The following is a 15,163-nucleotide window of genomic DNA, read 5'->3' as shown; positions in this document are numbered from 1 at the left end:
AGAAGGACGGCGATCCAGGGGAGTCCCAGGGCCTATCTAGCCGGTCTTCCTTCTTTGCTGGTTTAAGCTAAACACTGAACCCCGAGCCCACCGGCTCACCGCCTTATATAGCAACTCCCCCCCCCCCCCCGAGGGGTGGGGCCGTGGGGGATCACAGCGCCGTTTTAGCCCCCCAGGCTAAACGGTGCGGACGTGGATGTAAGCATCCTTCCGCGTGCGGGCATAACCATCCCTGGTGTGTTTGTTCGCCCTCCCGTAACACCTCTACACATGTAAATGCTTGCCACAAATGAACTACAATACCTTGCTGATCTCGTCAAGGAGCATAAACCATCACACAAACTCCAGTCATCCTCGCAGCGGCTTTTGGTTAAGCATCAAACAAAGACGGTCACTGCATCGCACACTTTCAGATGCGCTTCTGCGGTCGTCTGGAACACTCTTCCGATATTAGGAAGCCATTGGAGCTATGCACTTTTAAATCTTGATTGAAAACTTTTCTTTAGAGTTGCTTAAGTGTTTAGATTGTTGTCCTTCCTGCCGATTAGCAAGGTTGGCTACGTAAGGTGCGAAATAAGTTCAACATACATATATTTAAGTGCCATTCTTTTTCCACCGGGACAAAATCTCACTTTTCAAATAAGTTGCAGGACCCTTTGACAGCCGTTATGAAACTGGGTCCTGTCCCGTCCCGGCCAGACCAGGAGGTTTGGTAGCCTGACAACACGCCTCTTCATTTCTACGCGACGGGATATTTTGCGAGTGGGCGATGGGTGCGAGTGGGTGAGCGAGCCGGCGTGACGAACAGCAGCAGCAGTAGAGCAGTCGCGTCCCGTTTGCACACCTGCGTAGGTCCGGGCGAGGCTGTAGGCGAAATCCCGCGCGGCCGTCTCCGTGAAGGAGGAACCCCGCATGGCGGCGCGCCCCGCGAAGCCACCGATGTCCCGCGCTGCCCGCAGCACCTCCTCGGCCGCCCCCGCCAGCCCCACCGAGCCCTCCGCCGCCCGCATGCGGGTCTGCGGGAGATGACGGCGATGCGCTGAAGCCACGCGAGTGTGGGGCAGCTGCGGTGCTCTCGTAGCCAAAGCCACGGCGAGCGGTAACACCGCATGCGATGTGACCGGGGCTTCATTTATCACTGAAGAGTTTCGGGATCGTTGGTAGAGTGGAATAGGTGGCAACAGCCACAGCGAGAAGCATTAACTGGGCGGCGGTGGCTGCCTGTGGTCCAGCACTTGTGGAGGCAGCGCCGAGGGTTGGTGGATCACACGCAAATGTTTTGCGAAACTCCTTTTCCGTGGGCATCGAGGAGGAACCCGACCCTGGATTTCCAAAATCCGGTACAGCAAAAATGTGGAGTCTACCTGTTCTGTCTGTATAGGATAGTGCGTTTCACTCTGGGGTGTTCCAGCCTCCCACATGCAAACATCAATTAATTGGTTGATAACACCTTCATATTTAGAGAACCGCAGTGCTTGGGCAATTATTGGCGCTGGCTCGTTGTGTGGCTGCCTTCCTGCTCGTCTGCGGTTCCTCCTCCAGCCTCCGAGTCGTTCTCTCGCTCTTTAGGCGAGCGAGCAGATATTGTGCGATAGCGGCATGTTACGAGATTAAATTGTTATTAATATTATACGTATTGGATGTGGTGCGCCGGGTGCAGAAATATTTTCCAGATTGCTGATCAAGAGCGGCCTGGCTGAGATTGAGCCCTGGGTGTCATAAACAGTGGTCGAGTTCGCTCATTTGCCGATTCGACTTCAAACTCGGAACTCGGTGCATGGCCACGTCTGGCTCAGTGCGAGGTTCATCGTTGGCCGTGTCGCCGTCAAAACCGACGTCGTGGGCCGACCTGGACGTCCGAGCAGAAGGCCTGCAGGACCTCCCCGCGGCTCTTGGCCATCGAGCGCAGCACGTCGAGTGACAGGATGTTGGTAGTTCCCTCCCAGATGCTCAGCACCTGCGGCCTCACATGCACACAAAGATCCCCCCCCTATAGCTTTAACAGACTTTTGGGGAAATTGCTGTTAGTGAGCACCTATGAAGGCCGGCACGGCACAAGAGTGGGTGGGAGGCCAGCTCCACGCCCTGACGCCTTTGTGTTCCGAGTGGTGATGTTTACACACCCCACACCAGGTCGTAATTTGAGGTCGAGTTGGCCTAGGGGAGGCCCAGGACTGGTTCAGATAATCATCGCTGGTGTTGGTGGCCGTGAATGGGAATCGAACTCGGGTTACTGGGTTTGTAGTACAGCGCGCTAACCAACAACAATCGCCCTTCACCACTAATCGGTGGTGACGTCACTACAGCGCTTGTGCCATGCTAGGTGCACTTTGAGGTCACGTGAAGTGTCAAAGGCCCACTGGCAGGAGGTCAAGGAACAGACCCAGGTACCATGGGTTGACCGAATGAGATGATTGGCAGATAAATTAAAACCTAAGCTAAACTTTTTATTTTACTAGGTAAGGCCCACTGAGCTGTAAAACTCTTTCAGAAGCGATTTGGCAACAACTAATATCTCAACAAAGTGGTTTTTCATGTGGAAATGTATAGCAGCCATATACTCTAAATGCACCAAATGTGCTCCCCACTGTGCCAACTCGACATTTTAGCCACTCGGCGCTCCTCTCCTTGTGAGCGTCGCTCTTCTGCCCTCCAGATCCCCAGCAGCATCCTTTATAAACCTCGTCGATGGAGGCCGATCTTGACGCCGCTGGTACCAGTCACCGGCAAGTCCAATCAACTCCACATCCTTCTGTATCACATCAGTCCATCTCTTCTCTAGCCCGTGCCGCGCCCGTTTAGCCCTATCTATCCAGCCAAACAGAAGCTATTTGGGCATGCGGTGGCTGAGCACGCGAGCTACATCACCTAGCCAGCGCAGCCTCGCTTACCGGAGGAGCTTACTGATGAGATCGTGTGCAGATCTTTCACCGAGCACTACACTAGACACGCACATGACCGTCATCACCGTAATTTCATATTTGTAATGCGCTTTTCATGTAATTACAACTGAAAGCGAATGCAAAATGAATTTAACATTACGAGAATTTTCTCTGTACTCAGGCCTCTGTATTTTAAATTGACCACTGTGGCGGGCAACAGGAAGACAGTGTCTGCGTGTGCACGTGACCCTAGGGATGAACGTGGAGGCACCTGGGTGGAGACCGAGACACAGACCTAAGAAGGAATTGGATCACCGTGGTGAGCCAGCAACTGTGGAGCGGACATGCAGATGATGGCCCACGACGAGAGCGAGCGGAGAAAGTGGAGCAGGAAGGCAGAGCCTACACGAGTGGCAACATCTCCAGGAGGAATACGAAGAAAGATGTAGCTCCTGGCTTGCAGTGTGCAACTCCCCAACACGGACTGCGCACACAAAACGACGATGCGAGACACATGGGTCGGCGGGTGGACCTGCGCATCGCGAAGCATGCAGGGCAGCCCCGTGTCCTCCATGTAGCCCTGACCTCCGAACGCCTCGAGGCCCTCCGACACCACCGCCACAGCCTGCGGGAGAACGATCACATGATCCGCACGCACGATCCACACGCGCGTGTTAGGTCAAACACGCGCCTATCCGTGTCGAACATTCACAGACGACGTGGTGGCGCAGTCGTACAAGCAATGCGCAATGAACCCGGTGACCCGAGGTCGGAATCTCAGCCACGGCCAACATCAGTGGCGAGTGATATCCAAAACGGTCCTGCCCGGGGGCGACTCAGCCTTAAAGGAATCAGCACTGGGGAGACAAAGGCGGCCGAGTGTGTGTGGTGCCAGTCACCCCACTCCCTTGTGCGCCATGCTGGCCCTCGCGGGGGCTTGCTAAACAGCCCCAACACGGGCTATTCTGCCCCTGACGGCGTTGTTGTGTGCGCAGTGTAAATATGACCCTGCTGGAGGTGGCCTGTAACTTGCAGCTAGAGTGTGTGGGTGGCGCTGCCACTCCGCAGCCATGTTCAGTGGAGACGCCTGTTATCAAGTGGGGCGGCCCAGCGGTAACGCGTTCATGGATATTACTGCGAGTGCATTAATCGTGAAAAACTACGTGCCGTCTGGTGCAGAGTGGACGTTAAAGATCCCAGTCACGTCAGTAAAAACGAGTCGGCCATTGTGTGTCGGTGTCAAGGTTCACATTTGCCAAATAAAAAAAATTACTCGGGCTGGGATTCCACACACCGGAGGTGCCGAGTCACCGTGCGCCGCACAGGGACAGCTGCCACTGTGGGGGGTGCCCTTTCCAATGCCTCGAGATGTCTGTACGTTGAACTTCTTTTGCACCATACGTAGCCAACCGTGATAACCGGAGGTGCGGTGGAAGAACAACAAACTATGTGATGTGGCGCAAGCCGCTTATGGCATGAGAAGCACCCCAGTGTGGAGGTTGGTTCTGTACGCACCAACTCAATCTCATAATTATTATTCTCACAATCATTATTATGAGGACGTGGGATTGTGCAGGGCTGTCCAGCCGATGCCCGTGTATGAGCGCTAGTGGACCACGGCACCTGCTTGGCCGTGTACAGCTTGGCGAGCGGCGTGAGCAGGCGCAGCAGCAGACGCTGGCGCGGGGTCGCGTCCCCGACCTCCTCCAGCCCCAGCAGCCGAGCCACCTCCATGACGAGCAGGAACGCACCGCGCGCCTCGACCTGCACCCACGCACGTGCAGCCACAACTGCGTCGTTATCAGCGATAACAAGGTTGGCGTTCATGATTTATTTTAATGAATAATACACCTGTTCGTGCGTCTTGTCTGTAACGCACCGGGACATACAGGATAATAATAATAGGTTTGGACGGATTCTGTCCTGTTCTTTGCGACAAAAAAACCCGTGCGTCGCGCCATGGGGCCACTGCAGAAAACCAAAAATAACTTGTAACACGTTGTGCCCTCCAACACATGCAGAGAGAGAAAGGTCGCACGTCCATTCAGCTCAATCGCTCTCACAGTGGGTAGAGCATTTGTGTGTGCGTCTCTCCGACGCCCTTTCCCAGTGACCGTTTTGTTGTTGTTGTTTATACTTTCATCGATAAAATGTATTGCAATGTGGAAAAAATCATGAATAATTGTCATTTCTTTTCGGTACACGTGTGAAAAATCAATATTTACGTATAAAATCCTAAGTTTATGAAATCATCAGTCTCTGTACATATTTGCCATCCTTTTTCCACAAGTTCTGTGTATTTTTATTACCTTTGGTTACCCAGGAAAGCCTGACCGATACGGACAAAATTCTATAACCCCGCACGCTGCGGGAAGGCCTTCATACAGCAGTGGATTGGCAAGAACGGGACCGCACATGTACTAAGAATAGACGCATAGCAAAGTGGCCGTGATAGAAAATTGGGCCTCGTGAAGATAAATAGAAATGGCTGCATTGCTCCGTTTGTGTCGGTGCTTTGGTCCCTTGGCGATTGCTTCATGTTTCCGACCTCAACGTGTGTAGGGGTCTTACGGAGGTGAGATGTGTAGGGGTGATATGTATGGGATCCTATGAGAAACTAGCACAGTGGGCGGGGCTTAGTGAGCACACGGGAGGGTGCTCGCACCGACGTCCGCAGATGGTACCCCAGCGGGGGGGAGGGGTTCGAGATATAAGGGGATGAGCCGGAGGGCTCGGGGCAGAATGTGGTGGTGACTCCTGAAGACTGAAGACCTGCCTAGTGAGAGCCCTGGTCTCCCCTGGAACGCCGCCCTTGTAAGGGCCGCGCAGGTCAGAGCCAGTGGCGTGGTCCTGTGAACCAGAGTCAGCACTCTGGGACTCCAGGCACCGTAGCCCGACTCGCCAGTGTCGGGCCAGATAGCCTCCTCTAGCCCGTTAGTGGAGGACTCGGGGGTAGGTTAGGGATAGCCAGGGTGTGTCCCCAGTTATCCGGGTGAGGGGGCCGCTACCCCCTCCAGTATACGTTGCCCTGTGCCGAGTGTGAAGTTATAATAAACATCAGTGTGCCTCAACCCCGGGTGTCGACCTGTGTTCGACGGTACTACATCTGGCGTCAGAAGTAAACAACGAACATGGACACGCGCCGAACGGCTCGGTCCGGGGTGCAAGAGGCGGAGGACACCGCGGAAATGGCGGCACCAGAGACGGCTGATGGGGGCAACGAGCAGCCGGTACAGAATGCATCCTTACCGGGGCACCGGGAGGAAGGGGAGTCGCTGCCCGACGGACTTCGGCTGGCGCACGCGAGGTTGGCAGAGCTGCTATACGCCGCTGCCGCCACACTCGAAACCATTACTCGGCTGGGGGCTGCGGGACCACCGCGGGGCGAGGACGGCCAACGGCCGTTGCGCCTTCCCGCCATTTCTACCGACGCCACTTTTGAAAATCCCGCCATCGCCGCAGCAGCTGCCGAGGGCGTGGCCAACCTCAACCTGGGGTCCCACGTCGGCTCTACCGGGGCTGCCACGTCACCACCTTCGGACGGAGCGTCACTATCTGCGCGACAGGCGATTACATCTGCCGTTCGTGCTGACGCTCAGCCGAGTTGCAGGGACAGCAAAGTGCGGGCCTCCACGGCGGCCGCTGCGCTACACCAAAGGCTGCCCCCGCTGAAGGAGTTCGTGGCTGAGGAGGGCGACTGGGGGGGATTTCAGCGGCGCTTCCTCGCGCATCAAGAAATGGCGGGGTGGTCAGATGACGAAGCCCTTTGCGCGCTACCAGCGCTCCTTGACGGCGACGCCCTCGCCGCTCTTACGTCCGCATCGAGGGACAAGCGCTCTACTCTTCAGACGGCGCTGCAATTGCTGGCTGGGGTCTACGGGCCTTCGGCGGAGTGTCGGCAGCGATTCTACGATCGCCAGCGGGGTGCGAAGGAGTCGCCCCTCGCCTACCGTACGAGCCTTCTGGCGCTGGCCAAGACGGCCTTCCCTCGCATGGATGACCAAGGCGTGGATGCCATGGTCTCCGAGAAGATCCTTCTGCTGGCGGACGACCTGGATGTCGCTATCGTTGCGCAGGAGGACGCTGAGATGGATTCCCTCCAAGCGGCGCGGCTCCTCCACGCTAACCTCCTGTCGCAGCGAAGGAAGGCCAGCAGAGCAGTGGCCGGGCGTACGGTGGCTGCCGTCACCCCACCGACGGAGGAGGTCTACGCCGCCGACTTCCGACAGCAGCAGCGGATGGGAGCACGGGCGGACCGGGATGGGTCGGTCCGCTCCGACCGCCTGTCTTCACCGCCTACGCTCCCGCGCTGCTATAATTGCGGCGTCCGGGGCCACGTCGCCTTGGGGTGCCGCTCCCCTCGACAGCGGGGGACGACGCCTCGCCGGGACGACGGGCCTCCTCCTCCTCCTCCGCCCAAGCTCCACCGACATGACCCGGCAAGTCGCGGCACCCCACATGTTTGGCCGAAGCACACACCCGTTACACATGTACACACCGCAACGAACGGGGGGCCAACATTGCATACCGCGGGGCCAACACGAACCACTATGGGGACCCAATTCGAACCCGCACAGTGGTCCGTGTTGGCCCATCGCGTTCTGGCTGCGCCGTCGGGGTCGTCGGCCGTAGTAGGGTATATCGACGGGGTCGAAGTGCGTATCCTCGTCGATACAGGTGCGTCGGCGACCATCATTTCGGAACTAATATACAACATTCTCCCTGTCCAAAGTCGTCCCTTGCTACCGGTTGATGTCCCATTCTACGCTGCTAACGGGGGCTCACTGGGTATCATGGGTCAGATTCGCGCGCAAATTTCGATCGGAGATATTAAATTGTCCGGCCCTATTTTTGTTTCCTCCTCGCTGGCGGTTCCGTGCCTGCTGGGGACGGATTTCTTGGGCAAAATGCCGATTCGGATTATGATTAATCAGGGTTGCATTGAACTCCCGTCGGGACGACGGATGGCGTTTTTGCCTTCCCCTACTACGGATCGCTCGGCGTTCGCGGCGGTACCCGCGTTGGTAGTTCAAACGGTTCGAGTGCCGCCGGGGGCACAAATGTTGGTGCCCCTTAAGCTTCGTAGGCCCTTCGCTAAGGGTGTTGGGGACCAGGGTGTCCTGCTGGGGCCATCTAGGGCTGGGGTTAGCGGGCCGCATTTGGTGCCCGCTCAGACCATTGTAAGGGGGGACGGGGACCCCTTCATCGCGGTCCTCAATGTGGGGTCGCAGGCCGTGGTCATTCCCCAAGGGACCGTGCTTGCTCACGCAACGCCGGCGCCCTGTGAGGAGTCTATTGCAAATCACGTACACGCTGCCACTCTGCCGACTCCACATTCGGACACCGATGAAGGGTGGCTTGAGGCGCTTTGTGCGGGATCGACGGACCTGTCGGATGTAGAGCGTCAAAAACTTAGGACTCTATTGCGCGAATTTGCCGATGTGTTTAGTCAAAACAAATTCGATCTGGGCTGCACCCATTTGCTGCGTCACCATATTGATACTGGTGACAGCGCGCCCATACGCCAAAATCCCTTCCGGCTGAGTCCCGCCGAGAAGGAACATGTCAAATCGGCTGTTGATGACATGTTAGCCGCCGATATCATTTCTCCCTCTACCAGCCCGTGGGGAGCACCGATCGTTCTGGTAAAGAAACAGGATGGATTGTTGCGGTTTTGCGTCGACTTTCGCCGCCTCAACAAAATTTCCCTTGCTGACGCATACCCGCTTCCCCGTATTGATGAATCGCTCGACGCCTTGGCGGGGGCGCGATTCTTCTCCACATTGGATTTGCTTTCGGGATTCTGGCAGCTTCCTCTGGACGATGAATCTAAGCCTAAAACCGCATTCCGTACGCCACATGGTCTCTTCCAATTTAACCGGTTGCCGATGGGATTACACTCGGCGCCGGCGACTTTCCAGCGATTGATGGAATTGGTTTTGGCTGGATTGCAGTGGGATTCGTGTTTAATCTATTTGGACGACGTTATCGTCTTTAGCAGAACATTTGATGAGCATCTCCAGAGGTTACGGGCCGTTTTCCTCAAAATGCGGGCTGCTAATTTGAAATTTAAACCACAAAAGTGTCATTTGTTGCGCGAATCGGTACGTTATTTGGGGCACATCGTAGGGCGCTCGGGTATTGCTACCGATCCCGCCAAAACGCAGTGTGTCAGCTCCTGGCCGACTCCCACCTCGGTGGGAGAGGTCAGGAGCTTTGTCGGTTTTGCGTCATACTACCGACGCTTTGTCGCGGACTTTGCCACCATTGCTAAGCCCCTGCACGCTTTGACGTCAAAGGGGGTCCGCTTCCATTGGGGACAGGAGGAGGAGGCTGCGTTCCGCTCACTTCGGGACGCTCTGGTTAATGCCCCTCCCCTGGTTTATCCCGATTTTTCGAAGCCCTTTGTGCTCGATACCGACGCGAGCAACACAGGTATTGGGGGCGTGCTATCCCAGGTGGTTGATGGCGTGGAACGGGTGGTCGCGTACGGAAGCCGAGTGTTGTCTCCAGCGGAGCAACGATATTGTGTGACGCGTCGGGAACTGCTGGCAATTGTCTACTTCATCCAGCAGTACCGGCCATATCTGTACGGACAGTGTTTCACCGTCCGTACAGACCATGCGGCGCTACAGTACGCCCTGCGAGTCCAACAACCATCGGGTCAATTGTCTCGATGGCTGGAGGTTCTCCAGGATTTTGATTTTCAGACCACGTACCGTAAGGGCGTTCGCCACACCAACGCGGACGCCCTGTCACGCATGCCCACCACCCCCGAATGCGCATGCCTCCTGGGGTCGGGTCGGTGCAGGCATCCTGCTGAATTGGCTGTCCCAGTCTTGGCGGCTACTGACGACGTAGCACCAATGACAAATTCCATCGCACAACAGGGTTCTGATTCCCTGTTGGGGTTGCCTGCTACGGAATGGGGTCGGTTGCAAATGGAAGATACTTCCCTCCTTGCGTTGCGCCGCCGCGTCAGGGACCGGGGGCGGGGGAGGGGTGATGCCGACGCATGGGAAATGCTCGGTGGGTTGTTAATGCATTGGGACGGGAAATCCCGTAGACACCGGCTAGTGGTCCCTTCGGGGTTACGGGGTAGGGTGGTGTGGGCCGCTCACGAGCGCCTCCTCCACCTGGGTACCCAAAAGACCCTGGCTTTGCTCCAACTTGACTTCTTTTGGCCGGGCATGACGAGGGATGTCGGGGATCTATTAGGATCGTGCCCTAAGTGTGCGCAGCGCAAACCACCAGCGAAGGAGTCGAACCCGCCCCTGCAATCTATCAGGGTTTCCCGGGTAAACGAACTCGTCGCGCTGGACATTCTAGGACCGTTCCCCGCCACCCCCAGGGGAAATAGGTATTTGCTAACCGGTGTTGAATATTTCACGCGCTGGCCTATGGCCTGGCCCCTGGCCAACCAGTCGGCGGCAGCCATCGTGGAGGCCTTTGTCCAGGGCTATGTCCTTGACAAAGGTGCTCCCGAGCGGCTGCTGACCGACCAGGGTAGAAATTTTTCAAGCAAATTGCTCAAACAGGTCTGTGAGATCCTTGGCACTAAAAAGATTCGGACCTCCCCATATCACCCACAAACCGACGGGATGGTCGAGCGGTTGCATCGTACCATCACGTCGATGTTGTCGCAGCACTTTTCTGACTCACAGACAGATTGGGATTTGAAAATCCAGGGGTCCTGTCAGCATACCGGTTGGCCCCCCATGCTGCGACGGGATTTTCCCCCTTTTTCCTTATGTATGGCCGCGAACCGGAGCCACCTGTTCAGGCCCAGCTGCAGATCCCAGCGCCTCAGGGAAAAACTCAATTGGCCGAACATGTTAAATTCAACCTGGAAAGATTAACGGAAGCGCGGGATGCTGCCATGCAAAATTCTGACAGGCGGCAGAGGGCTAATGAGCGCCTCAGGATGGCTCGCGCGCATGTGCTACAGTGGAAGCCGGGGGACAGGGCATGGTTGCACTGTCCCCAGGTATCGCTCGCGTCCTCCTCTAAACTGCTGCGACCATGGCGGGGTCCCGTCGAGGTGGTTGAGGTCCTGAGACCTCAGTGCGTGCGCATTCAATGGGGGAGGCGCCGGTGGTTTGTACACCCCTCCAGGCTAAAACCCTTCGTTGCGGTGCGAGGTCCCACTACACACGCGCGTGGCCAAACATGTGGGGGGGCGTCCGACTCAGGGAGGTCGTCTCGGGTTCTCTCGCCTAACGTGCTGCCGGCTGTACCACCCACAGGTGCACCGGGAGTGACGGGCTCACGCCCGACGACCCCCACAGGAAATGCTGAGGGTCTTGCGACGTCAGCAACAGACTCTCTCGGTGATGAACACCTGCCGGCCGACGACCTGCCGGTCGGGCCTGTCCCGTGTGACGGGCCTGCGGCGAGGACGCGCGCAAAAATGCGAAAACTCTTGTGAAGAAATTAGAAAAAAAAATATTTTTGATGGGGGTATTTCTTTTGGTTTCTCTTTTTCGATGTTCATTCGCATGTTGTGCTCAAGGTGTGGGGCGTCCGTGCTGTGTTCCCGGCACGTTGCATTGTACGATTGTTGGGCGTGCTGTGTGTGTGTGTGTGTTCTGGGTGTGCTGGGGGGGATTCCAGGTTAAGAAACACGTGTATATACGCTCGTATTACGGATTTCGTATTTATTCAGGCGGGGTTCGTCGGGTTCGTCGGGTTCGTCGGGTTCGTCGGGTTATTTTTCCTTCCTGTTGTTCTTCTCGTTGCGTTATTGTTAAAAAAAAAAATGAGGCACACGCTGGGGGATGGAGAGGGGTTTAACTTTTATTGTCAATGTTGCAGCCGGGACGGCTGCGAGCTGTACAGGGGGGGGTGATGTAGGGGTCTTACGGAGGTGAGATGTGTAGGGGTGATATGTATGGGATCCTATGAGAAACTAGCACAGTGGGCGGGGCTTAGTGAGCACACGGGAGGGTGCTCGCACCGACGTCCGCAGATGGTACCCCAGCGGGGGGGAGGGGTTCGAGATATAAGGGGATGAGCCGGAGGGCTCGGGGCAGAATGTGGTGGTGACTCCTGAAGACTGAAGACCTGCCTAGTGAGAGCCCTGGTCTCCCCTGGAACGCCGCCCTTGTAAGGGCCGCGCAGGTCAGAGCCAGTGGCGTGGTCCTGTGAACCAGAGTCAGCACTCTGGGACTCCAGGCACCGTAGCCCGACTCGCCAGTGTCGGGCCAGATAGCCTCCCCTAGCCCGTTAGTGGAGGACTCGGGGGTAGGTTAGGGATAGCCAGGGTGTGTCCCCAGTTATCCGGGTGAGGGGGCCGCTACCCCCTCCAGTATACGTTGCCCTGTGCCGAGTGTGAAGTTATAATAAACATCAGTGTGCCTCAACCCCGGGTGTCGACCTGTGTTCGACGGTACTACACGTGTATGGGTGAGGTGAGTGCATGCGTTAACGTAAACACCACTATGTTTAGGCCTAGCGTCAAGGATACATTACAGTTATTATTTATCATTAATTTGCATATTCATTTTTGTATTGCAACACAACAATGCGAGCCCGGTACGTTGCGACCAATTGCAAACTACGGCAGGACCTTGCCAAGGGGGGGGGGGGGGGAGTTGGAGTCGCTATCCCACCCAGTGGGGACCACGTGCAGGGACATGAACACATTGAGATGGGAGGGGATTTATTTGTTTTGTTACGCTTGTTTACCCAAGAAAGACTCAAAATTTTATTTCAGGAGGGTCCTGTTTGCATTAGGGGGATGATGTTGCTGCTGTGTGTGAATCCAATCGAGCAATGTGCAGGTACTGGGATGTTTTGACCAATACTAGTCACGTTGTGTGTTTTTAGCTATGGGAGGAAGCCAGAAAAACTGTAGGAAACCCACGCAGAGCAGGGGGAGAACATACAAACATACACACAAACATGCATACAAACAAACACACGTACAAACATACAAACAAACACACATAAAAACATAAAGGTGCCCGAGTCGGGAATCGAACCCAGGCCCTTGCGCTGTGAGACGTGAGCGTCAATACCGGCGCTTTTCTGCCGCCAAAGCAAATGAATCGGCTAATGAGACCACAGCTCAAGCAGCCGTCGGCCTCACGTGCGGCCGGATTAATAGGGAGACAGGGGAACACACGGATTCACAAGCTTAACGCAGGTTAATGACGGAGTTCAAACCACTAACGGAGGTGAATGGACGTGGGCAGGAGACGTCGCTCGGAAGGGCGATGGCCGATGGTCGAGAATAATGATGGAGTGACAGCCGGGGGAGGGGGATGAGAATGCGCCCGAGAGGATGTCCTCTCTCGGAGACGGAGTGATGAAATTGGCTCCTGTGTTGGAGCCAGGCGGATCATTATAATCGCATGACTGTGAGAAAAATGGAGACAGCCTGGGGAGGCCCTCATCCAACGGTTGATTGATTGTAGCCGATTATAATAACATAATAATCTTAAACGGCATCTTTCATATCAAAATATCTCAAAGCGCCATATGTAAAAAATAAAACAAACTCAAAGAGATAAAATCCAATTGGAATACAGTAAATGCTGATAATAACAACAATGACGACTACACTCGCACTGGCATAATGACACTAACACTACAGGTAATGATAATAATTACACTCGTGTAGGTAACATCCAATCAGACTACTGGACGAGCCAATGAATAACCACAGGTTATCAAGCTGGATTTAACGGAGCTCAATTCCTGATGTGGGCAGGGATAGCAGCGCTCCTCCAGTCTCCGTGCATAGCGGCAGAATGCGTGATCACCCAGCGGTGGCCTCTGAAATCGGTACAGAGAGAGGAGTAGCCTGGAGTCCAGGGAGTGTGAACCTTGAGGAGGGTGTCACGGAGGAGTGTGGCGGCGGAGGAGTGTGAAGGAGTGTGGGGGCGAAGGAATTGGGGGCGAAGGAGTGTGGCGGAGGAGTGTGGCGTGTGATGATGACGAGCGGGCGCTGCTCGTTCCGCGCGTCGCACCTCCATGCGTGCGAGCGTCTGCATGTGCAGCGCGTGGTCCTTGATGAGCTTCCCGAAGACTGTGCGGCGCGACGCGTAGTCTCGCGCCAGGCTCAGGATCCTGACAGTGTGCAGCGCACCGCGTCACACCACACGCGCCACACTGCGTCACACCACACACGCCACACTGCGTCACATCACACACACCACACACGCCACACCACACACGCCACACTGCGTCACATCACACGCGCCACACCGTGTCACACCACACGCGCCACACTGCGTCACACCACACGCGCCACACCATGTCACATCACATGCGTCACACCACACATGCCACACTGCGTCACACCATGTCACATCACACGCATCACACTACACAGACCGTTCAAGTAAAGATTCTGATTCTGATTTTGTGTTCACTCAGTGAGCACAGAATCAGAATCTTTATTTATCCTGGAGGAATGCGATGAGGTATGAAGCTCTTTTTCACACGAAGCCACATTGGCAACCGTACCAGGGAGGACCCTCCACTGCGGAGATGAAGCAATCAAATCAGCTTCTTGGTTCTTTTGGTAAAGTCACGTAGAAGGGAAGTAATAAAATAATAAAAATAAAACTAAAACATAATAAAATTATTCTCACGACGTTTCGGCCACAACGCAAGCAGCCGTCCTCAGGCGACAGAGTCGCCTCGACGGCTGCTTGTGGCCAAAACGTCGTGAGAATAATTTTATTATGTTTTATTTTTATTTTTATTATTTTATTACTTCCCTTCTACGTGACTTTACCGAAAGAACCAAGAAGATGAATCCCTGCAGTCACGAAAGCTTTAAATCAAAATTCAATCAAATCAGCTCAAATGCAGGTGTTAGCTGGATCGTTAAAGCGCAGGACCACGAGAGATGATGACGCCAGTGGATTTACGATGGAGGATGCCGATGATGATATATATATGTACACACACACGATGTGGCTGTTTGGCAAGGCCAGCAAAATAAAGACTTGCAGCGAGCAGACCGCACTGTGTCCTCAAACTTGTGCGGCAAGGTCCTCACCTCCTCATGGCAGCGGCGGAGGAGATGGCGTTGTGCAGGCGCGTGATGGTCAGCATGGAGGAGATGGAGGCCACTCCGCGGCCCTCCTCCGAGATCTGCACCACCACGGTGCACCACCACGGTGCACCACCACGGTGCACAACCACGATGCACCACCACGGTGCACCACCACGGTGCACAACCACGGTGCACAACCACGGTGCACAACCAGCTCGCAATTCATTAATGACTGTCAAACATTCTGCTCACTTTTCAACGTGACCGTTTT

At 55.4% G+C, this 15,163-nt stretch overlaps 1 protein-coding gene across 8 annotated transcripts in view; it reads right to left on the bottom strand.

Annotated features, from left to right (window-relative positions):
• LOC144945197 (acyl-CoA dehydrogenase family member 11-like) overlaps positions 1 to 15,163 on the bottom strand; it is a 94,357-nt gene that overhangs the window by 2,922 nt on the left and 76,272 nt on the right. For all 8 annotated transcript variants that reach the window (XM_078873503.1, XM_078873499.1, XM_078873501.1 and 5 more), the window contains 6 exons: positions 14,896 to 14,990; positions 13,856 to 13,955; positions 4,506 to 4,646; positions 3,415 to 3,507; positions 1,850 to 1,957; positions 845 to 1,016 (listed from right to left, as the gene is read on the bottom strand). In XM_078873503.1, the coding sequence (XP_078729629.1) occupies positions 845 to 1,016; positions 1,850 to 1,957; positions 3,415 to 3,507; positions 4,506 to 4,646; positions 13,856 to 13,955; positions 14,896 to 14,990 (709 nt within the window). The remainder of the gene's footprint in view (positions 1 to 844; positions 1,017 to 1,849; positions 1,958 to 3,414; positions 3,508 to 4,505; positions 4,647 to 13,855; positions 13,956 to 14,895; positions 14,991 to 15,163) is intronic.

This window comes from Lampetra fluviatilis, chromosome 37 (genome assembly GCF_964198595.1).
Source record: "Lampetra fluviatilis chromosome 37, kcLamFluv1.1, whole genome shotgun sequence".
In the NCBI taxonomy this organism is placed as follows: domain Eukaryota; kingdom Metazoa; phylum Chordata; class Hyperoartia; order Petromyzontiformes; family Petromyzontidae; genus Lampetra; species Lampetra fluviatilis.
Note: the sequence above shows the minus strand (reverse complement) of the source record. Positions and strands in the feature narration are given on the sequence as shown.